We start from the raw sequence: 22,388 nt of genomic DNA, 5'->3' as shown, positions 1-22,388 counted from the left end.
TATCTATCAAAGCACAATTTGCCAGTCCCTTTTCCCAAGTCAAGGAAGTAGTGAAGTTAGGTTTAATTAAAACCTGCAACTATTTGTACAGCTGTCCCTGGGTTCATGGCTGGTAAAAGGATTTAGCTTCAAACTCTGCTGCAGAAGTCCTTTGGGAGTTTCATACAAAACCATTTAGGTCCTTCATCTGGGCAGTACCGGGTCCATGCTTCCGAAGTCACTTCAGGAGCAGGCCTCATGGGCTGTACCCTGATGCTACCTCCTCGGTCAGGCTCTCTGAGCACATGTGGCATGGGGCAAAGCAGACAGCTGGAAAACTCAGAGATACACAAGTCACCTTTTGTTTGGGGAGCTCCAGGCCTTGAAGGCGACTCCATGAAGTTCCTGAAAATTCTCCTAGGGCTGAGAAAGGGAGGGAAGAGGGTCAGGTACAGTCTTCCTTTGTGAGTTTTTCTCTGGTTCTTCACAGTTTCACTCCAGGGTGGGTCTTTTCCGCGCTTGCTTCTCATCCCTTAGGGCGTGAATGGTCACTGGCAGAATCCTTCAAAGAGATGGGGGCGGGGTAATACCGCGAATCCATTCATCCGCACAAAGCGGCACCTTTTCCTCGCAAAACCTTGGAGGGGTTGAAGAACCAGAGCTCAGCATTTGGCCGATTTTCGAGTGCACGCCGAGTAGCGCTTCAAGCAGCCTTGGGTCAAAACAAGGCGATTCATACTTTAAGTGAACGCAGGGGCCAGCGGGGGTCATGGACTGCGGGCCAGGGGCGGGACCGGCCCCACAAGTCGAGAGGCGAGGAGGATCAGGAGCCGCAGGTTAGGAAGTGTGACCCTGGCGACCCCAAACGCCCCCGCCTCCCTCACTTGTTCCTCCACCTGCCAGCGGAGCGCCAGAGCCGGCGGCGGAGGCGATGGCCAGCCCCGCTCCCCTAGTTGCCTCCATCAGCCACCAAATGGTGGCTTTGCAGACTCTGCAGCTGCTGCAGCAGGAGTGGGGCTGGGGGGACGGTCCGGGCGCGCCCAGGAGCCCGCGGGACCCGGAGGATCCTGTGTCTATCGCCTCAGTGCGTCGCTCAGGCCCGCTGCGGGCCCGGCCCGGGCGTGGGCGCGAGGAGGGCGGCGGGGACAGGGGCTTCAGGAATGGGGGGTCCGGGGCGCAGGCGAGCTCCCCCGAGGCAGAGGTGGTGCGAGGCGCAGAGTGGGGCGCGGAGCTGCTGCCCATCCCCCGGGGCCGCGGGCCCTGCACCCTGGCCCGGATGGCCATGCGTAGTGCGCTGGCCCGCGTGGTGGACTCGACCTCGGAGCTGGTCAGCGTGGAGCAGACGCTGCTGGGCCCCCTCCAGCAGGAGCGGTCCTTCCCCATCCACCTGAAGGTGAGTCTGGCTCCAGTTTCGCCCCTGGGACGCAGGATCCCCGTGCAAGCCAGGGCTGTGGGGGCCTGGATGGAGAGGGGTTGGGGCCACAGTATCCCAGGGGCAGCTGCCCGTCGACATTCAGCCCCCTGAGTAATGAAGGGGGGAGGTGATACTCCCGGGACTCCGCACTTGGGGCTGGGAACTCGGGGCGCACCTGGGGCCCAGACTGCAGGAGGAGCACAGACACCCGGAGGCCTCTCCAAAGGCCTGTGGAACTCCTTCGTCTCTCAGCTTCCTGCTCCAGCGGAGGGCCCTTTCCACAGGTGCAGATTCTAGATGGAGGACAGCTCCCCCTTCGCCCCCTTCCGAATTAATAACCCTTCTTTCAGAGCCTTAAATACACATATTAAGCCCACAATTATATATTATGGGATGTCTTATATATTATGGGATGCCTTTTGAATGACAAAATCACCTACATTCATTTAAAGTTCTTTCAAACTTATGAATCGCAATTATTTTTGCATAAATACAATTCCCCACAGAGCTCAGGGACCTTATGGAGTCCACCTAAATTCTCATAAAGTGGGGTGAGAGCCGGGTGGGTTGCAGGTGTTGAAGCCTGAATAGTAAGGCTAACCTCCTGCTAAGTCACGCAGCTCATATTTGTGGGGCACAGTTTCCTCTTAAGGTACCAAAATGTGTTGACCAAGTTGGCTAGGAAACAGAGCAGCTGCCTCCCAGGGATTGGGAAATCTGGTGGTCTAGGTTCCAGTCTTGGGCTTGCCATTAATTAACCTAATTGGTTTAAGGTCATAAATCACTTTGGGACCTTCTGAATTTCCAGTTTTGACCTAGAGCATGGCTTCATTTATTCCCCTTGAGAGTTTATCAGAAGGAAATGGGTGAGGGGTGATGAAGAAAGTTTAGAGCACTCCTCAAGAATTGCTATTCTTGCTCTATAAGCCAAGGTTTGGGGGGAAAATTGCTGTATTAGATTGCACTATACACCGTAAAAGGCTGATTTAAAAACCAAACATAATAAAGCATATCATACGCCCAAATAAACATTGTTACTCCACACTAGGGTTTCTCAATCTCCACACTGTTGACATTTTTTCACTGTACAATTATTGTGGGAGATTGTCTTTTAGATTATGGGAGGTGTAGCAGCACCCCTGACCTCCACCCACTAGATGCCAGCAGCATACACACACACCACCAATTGATACAACCAAATATTGCCAAATGTGTGTGTGTGTGGGGGGGGAGGGGAAACGAGAAGGTCTCCAGATGTGAAGTACAGCTCCACTTACCTTAGAGTTTTAAAAAATGAACCTGCATTTCACTAATGCTCTTGACTGTAAGGTGCACCTTTCTTTGTACCTCTAAGAAATAAAATATCCTGTCAATTTTAAATTATGACACACCTTCGACTATGAGATAAACCTCATTTCAGAGATTTTTGAAATGTGAATAACTAAATCTTAGAATTGATGAACTAGAAGGTGTTATATGATATTAGCAGCATATACAGGGCATAGATAGGTTGGCAAAAGGAGAGACTAAGTGATTCGTTTTACCTCAAGTGATATCAGAAGGCTTTTTGGAGGAGGTAACCTTTTTAAAAAATGAATGTTTGCTCTCTAGGGTTTAAAGGGAAAATAAAATTTCAGGGGGGCTGTGTGATACAAGACCTAGAAGGGATGAAAGGGCCTGGGATTGGGGGTGGGGGCACTAAAAGTAGTTCATTACGGCAGAAGGCAAAAATGGATTCTGGAGAGATAAGTGGGGTCTCATGGGGAAAGGCCTGTGTGTCATGCAGGGGACCTCAGATCGTCTTGCAGGCCAAAGGTAGCCGTTGAAATGACTGAAAGAAGGTGTGGAGCCTAGACAAATCATGGGAGACAAGGTCAAGGTTTGGGAATCAAGTCAGAAGATGATTGTCAGAGGGTCTGATCCGGCTTGGTAGCAATGGTGTCCTCTGCTCTGCACTATAGATTATGCCCTTTGAGCTTCATTCAGCTGTCACTTCTGCTTGGCAATCCTTTGAAACTTTTCTACTTGACTTTTTGTGCTAAACTATTTTTACTCTCCTCAAGCTTTCTTTATCCAAACCTCAACCCTCTCACACCTTTTCTGAGAAAATTGAGGCCATGTGACACAAATATCTTCCTTTCTATCTAAAAACATCTCACCTCCACTCATTTTCTTTCTTGTCTCTAATAAAGAAATACTGTTTGGTTTACACTCCAAGCCGCCACGTAAATTTTTTCTCTTAAGTACCGGACAAATCTTTCATCTATCTCCATCCCTTTTTCTAATAATTTCCTCCTCTTTTCTTATGTTTTCTATTGCCTTCACTCTGCCTCTTGCCTCCACTCTGCCGATTCCCTCAGTTTATAAACACGCTCGAAGCTTCCTTCACCTACCCAGTCCTTTGAGTCACAGTTCTTTTCTTCCCTGTCACGAGCAAACATGAAGACCACTCAGTGTGTTGCTACCACTTTCTAGAAGTGTCCAGAGTGCTCATTAAGGATAGGGGTCTGCAGCTTTTCTTTCTTTCTTTTTTTTTTTTAAACTACTGGAGTCTGCTATTCACTGGCAGGAGAGTAATGAGTTTTAGGGCTCCTGAGAACAGCCAAGTGCTTTCAGAAGGGAGGGAAGCAGAGAGTAGTTTCTCTGGATCACTTGCCTCCTGGCCAACGTCTCAAATTTTGCTTGGTGTGCTGTTTGGAGAAGAGGTATGATCTCCTTTTGGTTTGTAGAGTAATGATTACAAAGCCCTTGGACATAAGGATGCAGCAGTATTTCTAGGGGGCTGGTTATACAGACTTGGCTTCATTAATACTAGTGTTAATTCAAACAATTTGGAAGAATATTTTCTATATTTTTAAATTAAGAACATGCCGGTTGATTTTATACACCAGAATGGTTTCAGGAGGATTTGTGCTAATAGAAATAATACCTGTGTATCACTTGGAGGTGTATGGAAACTTCCCCAACCTCAGGTCTCTTCTCTAGTGTGACTTGCCACAGAAAGGAGGAGGACTCACTTGAACTAAAGCCGCAGCCCAGGTGACAGGCATTAGGGATCCTAAAGTGGAGACAGCACAGCACGGTGATCTGGCTCCATGGAGCATTTCAAACTTACTCTGCCACTTCCTGCTGTAGGCTCTTGGGCAAATAGCCTTTCTGTGCCTCAGTCTCCTCAACTGTAAAATGGGTATCTAATGGTATAATGATATCTAACCTTATAGCGTTATTGAGAGAATGCATATAAAGTCTTAGCTAGTGGTTTCTCATAGTAAGTCTCAATACTGTTGAACTTTTAAAATTATTACTATTAACAGGTCAGACTCATGAATTCTTTTTTTTAATCATTTTTAATTTTTTAACTATAGTTGACATGTGACATTATATTAGTTTCAAGTGTTCAACATAGTAATTAGACATTTATGTAACTTACGAAGTGATTACCCCAAAAACTCTAGTACCCACCTGACACTGTACATAGTTATTACAGTATTATTAACTATATTCCTTATGCTATACTTTATATCCACATGACTATTTTGTTTTGTTTTGCTATTTGCTATTTATAATCATATATTTAAAAAATTTTTCCCTCCTATATACATTTTTAAAGATTTTTATTAAAATATAGCTAGCATACAATATTATATTAGTTTCACGTGTACACAATAGTTATTCAACATTTATGTACCTAAAGAAGTGATCACCATGATAAGTTCAGCCACCATCTGACACCGAATCATGCTATCACGATATTATTGACGATATTCCTTATGCTGTACATTACATCCCAATATAATTTGTTTTATACCTGGGAATTTGAACCTCTTATTTCCCTTCACCTTCCCCCCCTTTTAAATTTATCAATTACAGTGGACAGTCAATATTAATTTATATGAATTTCAGGTGTACAGTATAGTGATTAGACATTTATATAATTTAAGAAGTGATCCCCCCGACTAGTCTAGTACTTACTTGGCACCATACAGTTACTACCATATTATTAACTATATTCTCCATGCTTTACTTTACATTCCCATAACTATTTTGTAACTACCAATTTGTACATCTTAATGTTTTCACCTTTTTATACCCCTCCCCTCAACCCCCTTCTTATCTATCACCCCAATAATCTAGTACTCGTCTGACACCATATATAGTAATTACAATATTATTGACTATATTCCTTATACTATACCCTACATCCCCATGGCTACTTTGTAACAACCACTTTGTACTTCTTAATCCCTACCTCTTTTTCACCCATCCTCAAACCCCTCCCATCTGGCAATGTCAAAGTGTTGTCTGTATCTATGAGTCTGTTTCTGTTTTGTTTGTGTATTTTGTTGTTTAGATCCCACGTATAAGTGAAATCACATTGCATCTGTCTTTTGCTGTCTGATAACCTTCCCTCAGCGCAATACCCTCCAGATCCATCCATGGTTCATCATCTATGGCCACTGATGGCAAGAACCCATTCCCTTCCCAGGCCGAGCAATATTGCATTGTATATATGAGGTCTGACAAGGCTGCAAACTTGCCATCATGCACTTGCTTTGGCAGCACTGTACAAATAGCTCGGTAAGGTTTCATAAACTTGTCAGTGTCTCACAGCTGTGTTCGTGTCAAAGAGTGGCAGTGTCTTACTGAGTGGCGTTCATTATTGTTGTTGCATGTTTTTGTGTGCCTTTGCAAGACTGTGTGAGCTTGAATTAGAGCAACGAACAAACATTACGTTTCTTGTTAAACTTGGCAAGAATGGAAAATAAATAAGGGACATGTTAGTCCAAGTCTATGGGGATAATGCCATGAAGAAAATGGCAGTGTACAAATGGATTAACCATTTTTCTGAGGGGAGAGAACGTGTCACTGATGAAGAGAGGTCAGGTCTGCCAGTAACGAGCAGAACTGATGAAAACATTGCAAAAAGTCATTGAATTGTGCGTCAAAATCATCGGCTGACTGTGAGAAGCATAGAAGACCAAGAAAACATCAATAGAGAAACACTTAGGAAAATCTTAACTGAAAATCTTGGCATGAAGAAGGAATGTGCAAAAATGGTTCCGAAGGAGTTCACCAATGAACAAAAGCAAAGGAGAGTAGAAGTTTGCCCAGACCTTTTGGAGAGGCAAGATGATGTTTTGGGCCGTGTTATAACTGGTGATGAAACATGGGTGTACCAATTCGACCCTGAAACAAAGCCTCGAAGGGCACAATGGAAGTCAGCCAATTATCCACGACCAAAAAAATTCTGTTAGTCCAAATCAAGAGTCAAAATGACATTGCTAACCATTTTTGATATCAGAGGGATTATTCATTATGAATTTGTACCAACTGGACAAACAGTTAACCAAGTTTACTATTTGGAAGTGCTGAAAAGGCTGCGTGAAAAAGTTAGACAAAAATGACCTGAACTTTTCGCCAACAATTCATGGCTCTTGCATCATGACTATGTACCAGCTCACAGGCATTGTCTGTGAGGGAGTTTTTGGCCAGCAAATAAATAACTGTATTGGAACACGCTCCCTACTCACCTGATCTGACCCTCAGTGACTTCTTTCTTTACCTGAAGATAAAGGAAATGTTCTGAAGAGAAGACATTTTGATGACATTCAGGACATCAAGGGTAATATGATGACAGCTCTGATGACCATTCCAGAAAAAGAGTTCCAAAATTGCTTTGAAGGGTGGACTAGACGCTGGTGTAGGTGCATAGCTTCCCAAGGGGAGTACTTTGAAGGTGACTGTAGTGATATTCAGCAATGAGTTATGTAGCACTTTTTCTAGGATGAGTTCGTGAACTTAATTGTCAGAGCTTGCATGTACCACCTCCATTTTATCCATTCATCCATCGACGGACACCCAGGCTGCCTCCACATCTTGGCCATTGTAAACAATGCTTCAATGAACATATGGATGCATACGTTCTCTTGAAGTAGCATTTTGCATCTCTTTCGATACATACCCAGAAGTGGGGTTACTGGGTCCTTCTTTGTCTCTTGTTATAGCCATTGTTTTAAAGTCTATTTTGTCTCGTGTAAGTATTGCTACCCCAGATTTTTTTTTCCTTTTTTGTTTCCATTTGCATGAAATGTCTTTTTCCATTCTTTTATTTTCAATCTGTGTGTCTTTTGATCTGAAGTGAGTCTCTTGTAGGCAGCATATGTCAGGGTATTGTTTTCTCATCCATTCAGCCCTCTTATGTCTTTTGACTGGAGCATTTAATCCATTCACATTTAAAGTAATAGTTCCTAGATAGGTGGTTATTGCCAGTTTATTATTCATATTTTTGATTTTTTTTTTCACCTTAAAGAAGTCCCTCTAAGATTCCTTGTAATTCTGGTTTGGTGTTGATGAACTCTTTTAGCTTTTTATTGTCTGGGAACCTCTGTATCTGTTCTTTAATTCTAAATGATAGCTTTTCTGGGTAGAGTAATCTTGGTTGTAGGTCCTTTTTTTCATCACTTTGTATATTTCTTGCAAATCCCTTCTGGCTTGCAAAGTTTCTGTTGAGAAATCAGCTGATAGTCTTCTGGAAGTTCCCTTGTAGGTATGCAATTTCTTTTCTCTTTCTGCTTTTAAGAATCTCTCTTTAACCTTTGGCATTTTAATTATGATAAGTCTTGGTGTGAGCCTTTTTGGGTTCATCTTGTTTGGGACTCTCTGTGCTCTATTTATTTATTTCCTTTGCAGGTTTATTTGTAAATTTATTTCCTTTGCAGGTTAGAGAAGTCATTATTTCTTCAAACAGGCTTTCAATTTCTTGCTCTCTCTTTTCTCCTTCTGTTACCCCTATACAGCGAATGTTGGTATGCTTGATATTGTCCCAGAGGCCCCTTAAACTATACTCTTTTTTTGGATATTTTTTCTCTTTGCTGTTCTGTTTGGATATGTTCTGCTACATTATCTTTTAAACATCTGATTCATTTTTCTGCTTCCTCTAATTTACTGTTGATTTCCTCTAATATAGTCTTCATTTCAGTGATTGTATTCTTTATTTCTGACTGGTTCTTTTTTAAGTTTTCTATTTCCATTTTTACGTTTTGTATGTCTTTGTTGAAATTCTCCCTGAGATCATTGACCATCCTTATGACCAGTGTTTTGAACTCTGCATCTAGTAGATTGCTTTTCTCTATTTTGTTTAAGAGATTTGTTCTGTTCTTTTATTTGGGACATGTTTGTTTGTCTTCCCATTCTGGCTGTCTCCCTGTGTTTGTTTCTATGAGGTAGGGCTCTTATGTCTCCCGTTCTTAGTAGAGTAGTAGGTGTGCTGGGGCCTCAGTGGCAGTCTTCCTGGTCACCTGAGCCAGGTACTTCAGGTGTGTCCCTTGTGTGAGTTGTGTGTGCCATCCTAGTGTAGTTGAGCCTTGGTTGCTGTTTGCATGTCAGTAGGAGGGATTGACCCTCAGGCTGATTGGTTGTGAGGACTAGCCATGACTACAATGGAGGAACTATTGTACAGGGGCTGACCCTACAGAGCAGGATTTGCATTAGCAGGGCTCTGGTGCCTGCTCAGTGTGTCCTGTGGGTGTGTCATCCCTATAGGTGGCCAGATGATCTTTCAGCTTGGTCTGAAGTTGGCCACCTGGCAGGCCAGCTCTAGGGCCTCCTGGGAGGGACCCCACTTCAGGACAAGTTCAGCTACAGCCTGTGTTCTGATCAGGGCCACCTGGCATGAGACACAAAGCAACCTATAGATGGCCACTGTTCAAGCTGAGCTTGGAGGTGCCCCAAGAGGCCAAGCCACGAACCAAGGTTGGCTGTCAGTAGTTCCGGGCATAGGACTGCTCAGCCAGACATACAGGATACACCGAAGCCAGCTGCTATTTGTTTGGGTTTTGTGAGCCTTTGAGAGATTTTAGGAAAGTTCACAACATGTGCCAAGGCAAGCCATTTATATGGAAAAGCCTGAAGACTTAGATATGGCGGTCACCTGCATCTGCATGCTGGGAAGGGTATGACTCAACATAGAAACAATGACTTCTGCCAGCTCCTCTGTTAGGGAGAAAGCTGCCCCTTCGGCCCATGCCCTGAAGCTAGAAAATTCAGTTCCTCCCTATATGTCCCAGGCACCTTTTGAGCTGCTGCCCCAGTACTGGGGCTCAGAGTGAGTTTGTCAGCAAGTAAGTCTGTGCCTGGTCCCTTTAAGTGGAGCACCTGGGACTGCAGTTCCCCTAGTTTCACTCAGCCACAATCTCTGATGGTTTCCATAATCAGAAGTTATGGGGACTTGTCTCCCTGGCATTGAAACTCTGGGCTGGGGAGCCTTGTGTGGAGCCAGGACCCGTCACTCCTCTGAGGGGACCTCCGCTCCCTCCCAATTTTTAATGGTCACCGTGGGTTTGGGTCTAGCGTGTTCCATATATCCACCACTCTTACCAGCCTCAGGTGCCTTCTTCTGTATGTCCTTAGTTGTAGGACTTCAGTTCAGCTAGACTTCAAGTGATGTTGGTTATTCTGTAGTTTAGTTGTAATTTTGATATGGTCATGAGAGGAGGTAAGCACAGCATTTTCCTACTCTGCCATCTTGACCCGATCTTCCTTATGAGTTTTTATTAACTATTATTATGAATTCTATTCTTGATATTGATGAATCTGACCCATGAACTCTTGTTTACTTTTCTGAGCCTATGGACAAAGCAGAGTTAAGATGATCCAAAGACTTCTAGTAAACCTCCCCTATCTAGTAGTCAGTTTTAGCCCATGCCCGATGGCTCAGACTTGTCACCATGAAGTGACTCATCAATCAAACCCCTGAGGATTAAGGAAGTGAAAATTTCAGGAGTGAAGGCAGAGAAACTCTCACCGCAATAACAATGGGTATTTTTATAGTATTATACTCTTTCCTTAATATTCCTTTTGAACATTTAGAGATAATCCAACACATACAAAACAACAACAACATGAAATGAGTTTCTTCATGGTGGATAAAATGTGCTTAACAGTACTGAGTCTTGTTAAATTTAGTGGAGAGAATGGAGTTAACCAGCTTGACAAACATTTATTACAGGATGAGACTGAGACTCAGAGGAATTTAGGACTTTGCTGAAAATCCCACTGCTGGGAAGTGATGGCCCATGATTGAAACATGGTTTTATGTGACTCTCTCTGCCAAATTACACTGTTAGCTCATAGGGGCATTATGAACATCACATTGAAATAAAGTATGTGGGAGTGCATAGTTGACAGGACTCAGTCATGCAGTCTGTGCCCTGCACACCACTTGGGATGTGACAATCACATTATAGACGATGTCGCAGTCTGCTCAGGCTGCCATGACAAAATACCATAGACTGTGTGGCTTAAACCACAGACATTTATCTTCTCACTGTTCTGGAGGCTGGGAAGTCTAAGATCAAGGTTGTACAAATTTGGTTTCTGGTAAGGGCTCTCTTCCTGGCTTGTAGATAGTCACTTTCTCACTGTGTGCATCTGGAGAGAGAGATCTCGGATGTCTCTTCCTCTTCTTATCAGGACACCAAACCTAATGGATCAGGGCCCCACCCTTATGACCATATTTAACCTTAATAACCTCCCTACAGGCCCTATCTCCAAATACACTCACATAGAGGTTAGGTTTTCAACATACGAGTTTTGTGTGTTTTTTTTTGGGGGGGGGACACAATTCAATCCACAACACTGTGTGATTTGGGTGCCTCCTTACATGATGGCCACTTTACATAGTGAGAAAAAGCACCAGGTAAATGTAGGAAACAATTATCAAACTGGTAATACTAACAAGGATGCTTTAGGCACTTGCCACCCAAAGGGAGCATAAAAATGTGCTGGATGCCAGAAGAAAGCCAGGCTAGGATTTTAAAAACTGTCGAAAAGGACCAATTCACCTAGAGACCATTAACCAGCCAATTATGAAGTCACTGATTGAGTTTTTTCTGTCTTCCTTTGAGAATTGAAAACATTTATAGTTGCCAAGAGTTCTGTTCTGAAGCAAGTTTCATGGAAACTATGGCTGATGCCAACTTTTGGAGGCAGAAGCTTTCTTGCCATTGCACATTAAACTTGCCTGTGAGCTCAACCGTTTCAATTAGCTAATTCTGGTACCAATTATTCCATCACGTTTGCTAGTCCTCACTGGTTTTTCATTCTACAGAGCAAGAGCAGCACTTATAAAACTGTTGGCTTTGGTTGCATAGTCATTGTAATGCTCTTTGCAAACTGCAGGTGTGAATATTGGGTTACTCAGAGGAAGACATTGGTGACGAGTGCTTTTTCCCCCATTAGCATTAGTTAGTGATGTCAAGCAAACAAACAAACAAACAAACATTAGTTAGTTGGTGAAGCCAGATTCTGCAAATTTGGGAATTGTGTCTTCAAAAATTACTTTGATACTATTGATGAAAAAAATACTCATGGTCATTAGTAGCCACAGCCAGGGCATTGCTGTTACCTTGAGACAAAATTGTGCTTATATGTTAGAAAAAGGCCCAGTGACTGCTCTAGAAGTAACTTCATTATAGCTTTTAATTTCTTATAACGTGAATGATATGAAAATCAGGATATATAAGCTTTCTGAAATGAAAATTTTGCAAATGATGTTGCAAGAAGGCTCTAAAAACAAAACTACTTATGTTTGACATCTTGGTGGAAATGCTGCCGTGCTTTATTTTACAAGTTTTAGGTTTTCCTTGTGAGTATACCTGAATCAAGTGCTTGTATCCATCACAAAGTGCTTTTCACGGACTTTTCTAATGAAAATGGTGAAGTGCCCAAAGCAAATGCATAAGGAACCTTAGTTACTTGTGAACGTTTACACGGGGTACAGCACAAGTAAAAATGTTTAATTTCCTGTGGACGATAGACTTTTTATGGTGAATGCCAGATATTTTGGTTCTTCATTGGGTGTTTTATGAATGCACAGTTGCATATCTATTTGAGATTGATCTGAGTTTCAGGCAACTGCTGACCGCTCTGGGCCTTGTGAATTTGTAGTTCAAAGCCAGATGTTGATGAAGCAAGTGAAACCGAGGCAATTTGTAGCATACTGTTCCTAATAGTATGGTTTTCACAACATCTTTCTAAACAGAGAAACAACATTTCCTGTTTTTGTAATATCCAGTGTGGAGAATTGTAAGGAGTTTGGGGACAGGATTTGTTACTTTGTCGGGCCCAGCACTGGGCAGCGTTAGTGGACAGTGGTCTGCTGGCCAGGCTGAAGCTCATTAAGGCCAGACCCCATCACAGTGAGCTGGGGAAAAGCTCTTTCTTTCTTTAATACTCTCTGAAGAGGGCATTCAGGGAGAGTGAGAGGGTAAACTGTGAGAAGAAACAAGTTTGTGGAAGCCATTTTAAGAGAATATAGCTCAAGACGTGACTGTTTTGAAAAAAACCCCACCTTATTTTAAAGCCAGTGGTTAAGGAATACAAACTGGTTTATGGTTTATGCAGGTCTACAGGTGATTTTGAAGGTGACGTGATAGGAAAAAAGCAAAAATCTTCCTTGTGGATTGTTTAAAAGTTATCTGTATTTTAGAGCCTATAAAGTCATATTGTATTTTGAATTTATTATCCATTGGTATTGGTTTCAGAGAACAAGCTTTGAAAATGACTTCTGCTGCCAGATTCTTTTTGCCTTTAAGCCTTCAGTTTTGATGGGAGTGTTTATTTTCAGTGAAGCTAAAAAGGGCTTAACTTTTCTTTCCTTTTTGGGTTTTGCAGGTGCATTTTCAGTTGCTCAAGGATTCCAGATGTGCACATTCCTAATAAACACAATGCAGAAAAGTACAAATGTGGTTTTTCTAAGCGACCTCCCTTACACCAAGTAGGAGAGAACAGAGCAGAGGAAGGGAGAGCTCCGGCTAGGTCTCTGATTAGCTGGGAGTTGGTTTTACATGGGGCACAGAAGGTTTCATGCCTTGAATATCTTCCAGATGGCCAAGCCCTCTCAATTATGCTGCAGGAGAGAAGGATGGGCCAACAGGCCAGTCTTCAGTTTGAACCTGACCAAGGCCAATTTGAGCTTCGTACCACTCATAACACTTAGTTAACCTTAAAAAAAAATATGGCCAAAAAAGAAACACGCAACAATTCACTTGTAGACATTTTTGTTCCATCCCCAATGTTAGTTTGGTGCTTCCCCTGCTTGCTCCCACGGTGTCCCTGCTCACCCGGCAGTGGCCTCTACAGCTCTGTCATTCCTGTTTGCCAGTCTGTCTCCCACACTGGACGGTGAGCTCTGCTCTCTGAGTAATCAAGGCGCCCAGCCGGTCTTTGATCATTTGAGTTTTGACAGAGAGATTCATTTCAGCTCTGTCACTCATTTGTTGTGTGATTTAGGTACATCACTTAATCTCTCCAAGGCACATTTCTTTTCGTCTCATTTGGGGACTCTTGTGAGCATCAAGTCAGGCAAGGTGCATAAGGAGCCTTGCTTGGAGCCTGGTGCCCCCCGCACCCCCCCCCCCCATATGCTCTGGCTCATAAGCCAGGCCCGTGTTCTTAAAACGTTGGTTTGCCATGTTACCTTGGAAGCCTCCAGGGAATTTACTGTGGCACTGATAGCTTTCCACACTGGCTTATATCCTGGTTCAAAACACAGAGCTCTGTTCTTTTCGGGCTGGTCTCCCCCAGTCCCAGCCCCTACTTGATTTCAGGCTTTGCTTGTGTTATTCATTCTGGTTGCAGGGGCCATCTCTTTTCCCTCTGAGTCAAATACTGCTTTCCCCAACACCGCCTATCTTATAGGGTCTATCCAGTCCTCCCCACCTACCATTTCTCTGATGCCTCATCCAGAACTCCATGTCCTTTTTCAAAGGTCGGCTGCCCTCTGATGGCCTCAACTGTGTTCTTGTTTTTGTTTTGTTTTTTAAAATTTTTATTGTGGTAAAAAAATGCATAACAAAATTTATCATTTTAAGTGTACAATTAGTTCACTAGTGTCAACTAATATCAATTCATGTTGTTGTGAAACCGATCTCCTTAACGTTTTCATCTTGCAAATGTGAAACTCTGTATGTATTCAACAACAACTCTCCATTTCCCTCTATCCCCAGCCCTTGGCAACCACCATTCGACTTTCTGTTTCTATGAATTTGACTACGGCAGGTATCACATCTAAGTGGAAATCATATTGTATTTCTCTTTTTTGTGTCTGGTTTATTTCATTTAGCATAATGTCCTGAAGGTTCATTCATGTTGTAGCATGTGTGAGGATTTCCTTCCTTTTTAAGGCTGAGTAGTATTTCGTTCTATGTATAGACTACAGTTTGTTCATCCATTCATTTGTCAATGGTCACTGAGCTACTTCCATCTCTTGGCTGGTGTGAATAGTGCTGCTGTGAACATAGGTTTGAAAATATCTTAGAGATCCTGCTTTCAATTCTCTTTGATGTATACACAGAAGTGGGATGGTTGGATCATATGGTAACTTCATTTTTACTTTTGTTGAGGAAACTCTATATTGCTTTCTATAGTCTCTGCGTGATTTTAACATTCCCACCAAGTGCCCAAGGGTTCCAATTTTTCCACATCCTTGCCAACATTTATTTTCTGTTTTTTCTAGTTGCCATCCTAATGGGTATGAGGTGAGCTCAGCCACTGTTTTTGAGCCTTAATCTTATTCTCTGTGACATCACTATGGAAAAGTTTAAATAGTTTTGTCTCACCAATTAGATTCCAAGTTTCTATAAAACATATTTTTCTTTTCTTCTCTTCCTTCCCCTCTTGTCCTTTTTACTGACCTCCCATCTAGCAGAGTACTTCACTTATAATCTTAGACTGATGGAGTGCTTTATAAATACAGAGTTTGCATATCCATGAGCTAATTTGACCTTCATAGCCTCTCCATGTGATAGCTATTATTGTTTCCATTTTACAGATGAGGAAACTGAATATTCCATAGATAAAATGTCTTGTCCACAGATGGCCTATCAAGGGAGCAGAACCAGGGCTCTCATGGCAAGGTCAATGCGGGTGAAGGAATGAGCTGTGCATCCCAGGGGTCTTTGTAGCTGTCTGGGGACTGTCATAACATTTATAAAGTCCCTTTTGCCATGTAGGATAATGTACTTACTGGTTCTGGGGATTAGAATGTGGACATTTTGGGAGGCTATTATTCTGCTTATCACGGGGCAGATTTCAGCTAAACAATTGGAAGAAATGGTTTGAAAACTAGAGCCATCGGTTGCCTTTTAAGCACATGCATTTCTCTAGTGTGGCCATAAAAATTTTGGACAAACACACATCAGGCCTGGTATAGAAAGGATTCACACATCAGAACGAGCTTTGTCTGAACATTGTGCAGTGCTTAGATTATGAGTCTAGAAATGTCTGTTCTTCTATAGGATTGGGTTTTTGTGTTTTTGCCATAGCCCTTATCACATTTCACTGCACATTTGTATATATGCTCTCATTCCGCTTGCTATAAGTTCTTTAGAGACCAGGTACCATATATTGTCTTTTACCTAGTGTAGTCAGTAGGATAGTGGAGATTTGTTACATGTTTGAAATAAATTTAACTGATTCATTAACTGAATGCAAAAGGCTGAGGCCATTATCCCACTAAATTGAGTCACTATCTCACTTTAAAATGTAAATGCTGGCCATCAATTTGGACCATGGTAGCAATCAATATATTTCATATCCAAAGTCTGAAATTACATAAGACTTTAGAAGTTCCAAAACCTGCTTTTAGATGGCTCAGCCAGTGTTCTAATTCTGGCAAAGCTCTCAAAAGCCCCGTGTAGGATATTACATCATTTCTGGAAGCATCTGGGACTTGCTAAATAAAAGCTACAGAGAGGATATGCTCTGTCATTGAATGGAAAGCACATAAGTGAAATCATCACCAATATTGATCACGTGAATTTCTACCGAAAGCTCATTTATTATGAGCCATTTATTATATGCTATTGCCTCAGCGCTGTGACTTGTGGCCCCACCTTATGCAGCAGAATCAGTAGAAGTTTCGTAGGAGGACTCAGTGATTGGATTCATAGTTGGCCTTCAGACCTTCCAGAAAGGAAGACAGGCAACCACCTGTTTTATTTTTCCCCTCTCTGGCTTAAGAGCCCCATGGAAACCTATTCCTATTAATTTGTTTTCTTTGACTGTTAATATATTTGAAAAAGGATCAAAGGAAATATTGTACTAAAATAGTAAAATAAAGAGACTTTGCAAAGCTTGCCAGAGATCTGAAGTTTACCCACAGCTTCAGGGACCAGTACAAACCAGCAGTGGAATTTTATTATATGTATAATTTTCCCAAACAATGCCTTCTTTGATTCTTTACAGTAAACGTGAAATTGACTTCAGATTTTAGGCCCACAAATATATTTTTAAAGGCATTTTAATCTTCTTTGGGTGATGAATGCCTTTGCAAACTGGCTACTAGGCACATGTCAGCACACATTTCAGTGGTTCCTTCTATTTAGAATTTTCCTTCGCATGTTGTCTTTCATCCTTCCACTTTGTACTTAGAGTTGGATTACTTCTATAAAGCAAGCGGATAATTTCCCTTGGTGTGGATCTATGGGAAGTAGTCTAGTTATCCCCTACTCCCAACTTCCCCATTCCCAAGCAACATGCTCCAGCAATATAGGTTACCCCATAAACTATGGGCAAGATGATCTAAGTAGCCCTGTATACCTTCTGAGCAAAAATGAGCAACACACAAAAGCAGGGAAGCGAGAATGGTTTAAAGAGACAAAGAAACCAAGAACCATTGTAGCCTGTGAGTCCTTGACTAAAGGACTGCTGCATGTTTATCTTTCTATCCCAGCACCTAGCTCATACTGGGGTCCTATTGCCATTGTTTGCTGAATTGAATAAATGGATGTTTGTTTTGTTTCTTGGAAGTTCTCTAATAAACACTTTGCTGGAAACCTAGGGTCTTCTTACCCAAGTGACAGCATTTTTATTAGGGAGAATAATAGCTTTTTTTTTTTTTTTTTTCTGTACAGAATTAGGAAGAAAACTCTAGTTCCTCATCAAAGTTTGGTTCATAGTTCTTCCTTTCATTTTATTTTGGATTACCCATTTTTCGATTCCTAAATTATTGAGTTAAATTCTTAACTCATGCATTTTCAATGATTATTCTTTACTTATATAAACATTTAAGTTTATTTCTCACTGTCACTATATCCCAAAAATTTGTGATATAATATTTCCATAATTGTTTAGTATAAAATATTTTAAATTTTCAATTATTTTTTCACTGACCCACGAATTATTTACAAGTGGATTTTTCAGTCATATGAGTACATGTTTAGGGAAGGTTACCTGTGTTGATTTCTCATTTATTTGCATTGTGATTTGTATGATATAGACTTTGAGATAGTTATTAAGATTTGCTTTGTGCATATTATATAGTTAGCTTTCATAAATATCCCATATCTCTGAGAATAATGTGTATTTGCTTACCTCCATTGACCAAGATTGTAATTAGTGTTTTAATCTTTTCTCTCCAGGCTGATTGTTTTGTTGTTTGATCTATCAGTTTCTGAGAAAATTGGGTTAAAATGTTTTTATCTTTGTGGATTGAATGTAAGTTGAGGTTATCAGATTAGGGACACACAAGTACAAAATTGATATATTTTCTTGGGGGACTATCTCCTTTTATTAATTGTAGTTTATTTCATCCCCAGTAATGATTTTTCTGGCTTTATTTTGACTTATCTTTGCTTGGCACATATGTTAGTATCTATTTACTTTCAATATTTAAGTATTTTTAGTTTTAAATGTGTTGCTTTTAAACAACATATAGATTTTAAAAATCCAATCTGGTAACCACTATGTTTCAAAAAGTGTCTTATTGGTGCTTTCTGTTCACCTTGATTTATGTTTGCATATTTCTTCGTTTTTTACCTTTTATAGATAGGATCAATAAAGTTTTAATATACCTTTGTCCCTGCTGATTTTGAAGTGTTATGCATTGTTTCTCTACTTTAATGATAACCCTTACATTTCTCACATGCATACTTACCAAGTCTGAAATTTATCAATTTTGCCAAATTTCTCTTGAGTAATTGCAACACCTTAGAATATCTCAGCATCCTACATGCTATTTCTATTCAGCATTTTAGAACTTTCTTGATTTTGTAAACCCCAACTTAGTTGTGGTAATTTTTATTTTGAACAATCAATTATTTAGATTTATACCATATTTTTTAGTTTCTTTGTTCACTGTTGCTTCTTGTATCTCATTCTTCTGCACTGAATTTCCTCTTTCTGAAATATATCTTTGCCCTTTTAAATGAAGGTATATTTATTTTACCCATATAGTTTACTTAGATTTTTTTTAAAAACCTTAAAATTTGTTGGGGTGACAATAGTCAACAAAACTACAGGTTTCAAATGTACAATTCTATAATATGTCATCTATATATTGCATTATGTGTTCACCATCCGGAGTCAGTTCTATTTCTGTCACCATGTTTGACCCCGTTTACCCTCTTCTACCATACCCCCTAGAATTAAAAAATTCTAGGTTGACAGTTGTTTGAGGCTATTATTCCATATTTTTTCTATCTTCAATTGTTGTGGCTTCTTAGAAGTTCACTGTTTGTCACGTCTTCCCTGAAATCCAGTTGTTTTCTTCTCTCTGGTTACTTTTAAGAGTAGTTTTGCCTTAATGAGTTTCGATTTAGATCTCATTTAACTTTTTCTGCTCAAGCCTTGTTTTGCTTCTTGACTCTAAGGATTCATGTTTTGGATCAGTTTTGGATAATTCTTACCCATTATTCTCTTAGAATATTGTCTCACCCCTAGGAGAGGCATGTCTTGTCTCTCCTAAAAATGTATTTGTTGGACTTTGTCATTCTATCATTAATGTTGCTTAACCTCTCATTCATATTTCCTATGTCTTTAACTTTTTGTTTTGTATTCTGGGCAATTTTTCCATATTTATCATTCAGTTTACTAATCCTCACTTCAGACATATTTCTTTGGGTGTTTAAACTGTCCATTGAGTAATTTGTCATGATTGTTGTATTTGGTTCTTTTTCAAGCCTGATTTTTCTTAAAGCATTTTTGATTCCTTCTTTTATATCTTTAATGATTTTAAGTATGCTTTATAGTTTCTATCTGCAATTCTTGGAGTTTAGTCCTGCCCTGCCTGTATCTGCTGTGTTATGGTGAATCGTATTTTAAATTTCATATTCTGAGTTTGTCTTTTACGGAGCATTATGAGAATACTATTGTGGAGCATGGGCTGTGGACATGTTCCATGGAATAGGCTTTTGTTTGCTTTTTCCATGTGTCTGTGGATATTTCAGCCCAGTTCCAATTTTTAAGTTAATTTCTTAGCACAAGTGTTCCCAGAACATGTATATAATGTAGAGGCAACTCCAAGTGTAAACTACTATGTAGTACAGGTCCACAGTTACACATTCTTGGGGCAGCTTTACCCTCCATCCCAAAACCAGCTCAAGAGAGAGTAACTTTCTTTTCTGCATGGGTATTGGCGGGCAGCTAAAGTAATCTACTTTTCCTTTATTACTGGCCCTTGGGAATTTCCATTACTTTCTTGCAGGCTCAGAAAGGATGTTTGTTCTATTTTATTTAGAATTTAGTAGATTTTGGAGAAATGAAGTGTGCCATGTTGCCAGAACCAGAAGTCTGTGGGAATTCATGTCCATGTATTTAAAAATAAATCGTATGATGTGGAGTAATTTCGCTGTACCCTTTACATGCAATGCATTATAGAATGTGAAACATTTGGGGATTAAAAATCAGTTTAATTACTTCATTTTTTAAAACTTTCTGGAAACTATTCTTTTCAAATTTGCATTGGAAATTTATCGAGACCACATTCATTGAATACCAAATCCTATATTGGAATCTTAAAGACAGTGAGTATGGAATCATAGGAACAGAGGCTATTTGTGTATTTGTCTAAGCTCTTTTAGGAACAAATAACAGAAACTCAACTCCAAATGGCTTAAGTAAAAAGGGATATTTATTGACTCAGATAGCCAAAATATCCTGGGGTTTATTGTTTAAGTACAGCTAGGTTGACATGCTTAGAAAATGTTATTAGAATCAGTCTCTTTTAATCTCTTGGGTCTACTTCTTTTTTTCTGTGTTGGCTTCATTCCCATTTGGATTCTCTCTTATGGTGACAAGATGTTTTCCAACAGCTCCAGTTAAAGAGAGTTTCTCTTTCCCAGCCTAGCAAATATTCTGGAACTGTGGCTTATTGGCCTGCATTGGGCAACACCTGTCCTTTTCTGACCAATCCAAGTGGCTGAGGGGTGATATGCTTTAATTGGCCTGGTCCCTTGTGAAGTGAGTTCAGCTTGGGTCAAACCACATAGGCTGAGAATGGAGGAGAATTTTTCTCTGAGAGAAAAATCAGAGAGCTGTTATCAGAAGAGATGGGAATAGAAGCTGGGTACACAAAGCAAAACAAATACCCCCCCCCCCATAACCTGTCTAATTGCTTGTTTGTGTTTGCTGTTCATTTCAGGATAGCGTTGAGTTTAGAAACATCTGCAGTCATTTGGCTCTACAAATCGAAGGACAGCAGTTTGACAGAGATTTGAATGCTGCCCATCAGTGTTTGAAGACAATAGTCAAGAAGTTGATTCAGTCACTTGCTAACCTTCCTTCCGATGCTCACATGGTAGCCTGTGCTTCCTTGAGACAGATCTTACAGAATCTCCCAGACATGTGAGTTTTCAAGACAATCAAAACCACAGCTTAGCACTGCTAAGAGAGCTGGGGACTTTACCTTCCTAACTGAATCAGCAGACAATGAGTGTTTCTATTCTCACTAAGGAGGTACTTGATAACATATAGGGCAGTCTGACCAGTGAGTGGCGTCTGTACCCTTCAGAATTATAGCATGTTGGTGAAAAAAATTTTAAAACAGTACTTCACATTTTTAAATATGTTGATATATTTGTTGACTTTTTGATTGAAATATATTCTACTCTGTGGAACTGATTGGAGTCTATATGTGTATATATATTTATTAATTCACATTAAATGTTAGTTTTAATTGAATGATTCATGAATCGATATTCAGATTAATGGAGGCCTATGAGGTTTAATATGGTTATTTATATGATTAAAGCTCCAGGGTTCTTAAAATTATCTTGAATAAATGGGATATTTGATAATTGATATGTTCTACTTACCGAGTACTTCATTTTTTGTTATGAAAATGATTTCTAGCTGTTGTAGGACTACATGTGTCAGTAATTATGAGTTCTAATCCTGGCATTAATAACTTATTGCTGGGCAGGAGAAGAGCTGCTTCTAAGCCTTGTGCTTTCATATATTGATTTGTAAATTTAAAATGATAATGAACTATGAAGTACCAAGGATATATGATATGTAAATACAAAGTACAGTGTTATTAAAGTCATGTGGAAACATCTAGCTCTTCTTACTGTTCCTAAATACTCCAGTTGAAGTAGGAAATTCTTGTGAAAGAAAAGGAGGGAGTGGATATACTGGCAGGTTTCCCTAAATATTTAGAGCTAGGAAAAGAGATGGTAACGTTTTTCGCAACAATAATCTGCACATACTTAGGAAAAACTAAATTTCCTGTTGTTTAATGATGACTGTGTTGAGAGCCAAAGTCAATTGAAATGCTACCTTTCCCTTAAAATTTTAGCATAAACGACATCAGATTCAGGAAAAAAAAAGAGTATGATGTATATGTGCAGCTTGTTTTCTAAGGGAATTATAAACTGGGTCTGTATGGTGATAGTATATCTGCAAAATAAAATGTTAATAGCAATCAAAGCCTTTTTAATCCCACATAATCTAATGCTAGTTGCTTCTACGTATTTTCTTCTAGAATCTGAGGATGAAAGGTAAATATATTGCTTCTCTTTAGATGTAACTGACCATTTCAATAGAGGAGAATTAAATTTATGAGACTGAATTCAAAATGAGAGATGAAAGGAATGTGTGTGTGTGTGTGTGTGTGTGTGTGTGTGTGTGTGTAAAGGCTTGGTGGGCCAGAAAGGAAGAGCAAAGGAATAGCCTTTGGCTTTTAGTTTTCTTATTCTTAGAAAACTTTGCATTCTAG

At 40.4% G+C, this 22,388-nt stretch overlaps 1 protein-coding gene across 1 annotated transcript; it reads left to right on the top strand.

Annotated features, from left to right (window-relative positions):
• Nucleotides 1-489: 489 nt before the first annotated feature.
• On the top strand, nt 490-22,109 carry DLEU7 (deleted in lymphocytic leukemia 7). The gene is made up of 2 exons (XM_081045851.1): nt 490-1,372; nt 20,814-22,109. The coding sequence occupies exons 1-2, from the start codon at nt 911-913 to the stop codon at nt 21,018-21,020; spliced, it is 669 nt and encodes a 222-aa protein (XP_080901977.1). The 5' UTR covers nt 490-910; the 3' UTR covers nt 21,021-22,109.
• The last annotated feature ends 279 nt before the right edge of the window (nt 22,110-22,388 follow it).

This window comes from Rhinolophus hipposideros (genome assembly GCF_964194185.1).
Source record: "Rhinolophus hipposideros genome assembly, chromosome: 4".
Lineage (NCBI taxonomy): Eukaryota > Metazoa > Chordata > Mammalia > Chiroptera > Rhinolophidae > Rhinolophus > Rhinolophus hipposideros.
The sequence above is the reverse complement of the archived record's forward strand: the minus strand, read 5'-3'. Positions and strand labels throughout refer to the sequence as shown.

What these genes read in the sequence shown, in the direction of transcription:
- DLEU7 (XM_081045851.1), top strand. Translation starts at nt 911, where the DNA reads ATGGCCAGCCCCGCTCCCCTAGTTGCCTCCATCAGCCACCAAATGGTG. An exon ending in CCTTCCCCATCCACCTGAAG is followed by an intron (nt 1,373 to 20,813) that starts GTGAGTCTGGCT and finishes TGTTCATTTCAG; the next exon opens with GATAGCGTTGAGTTTAGAAA.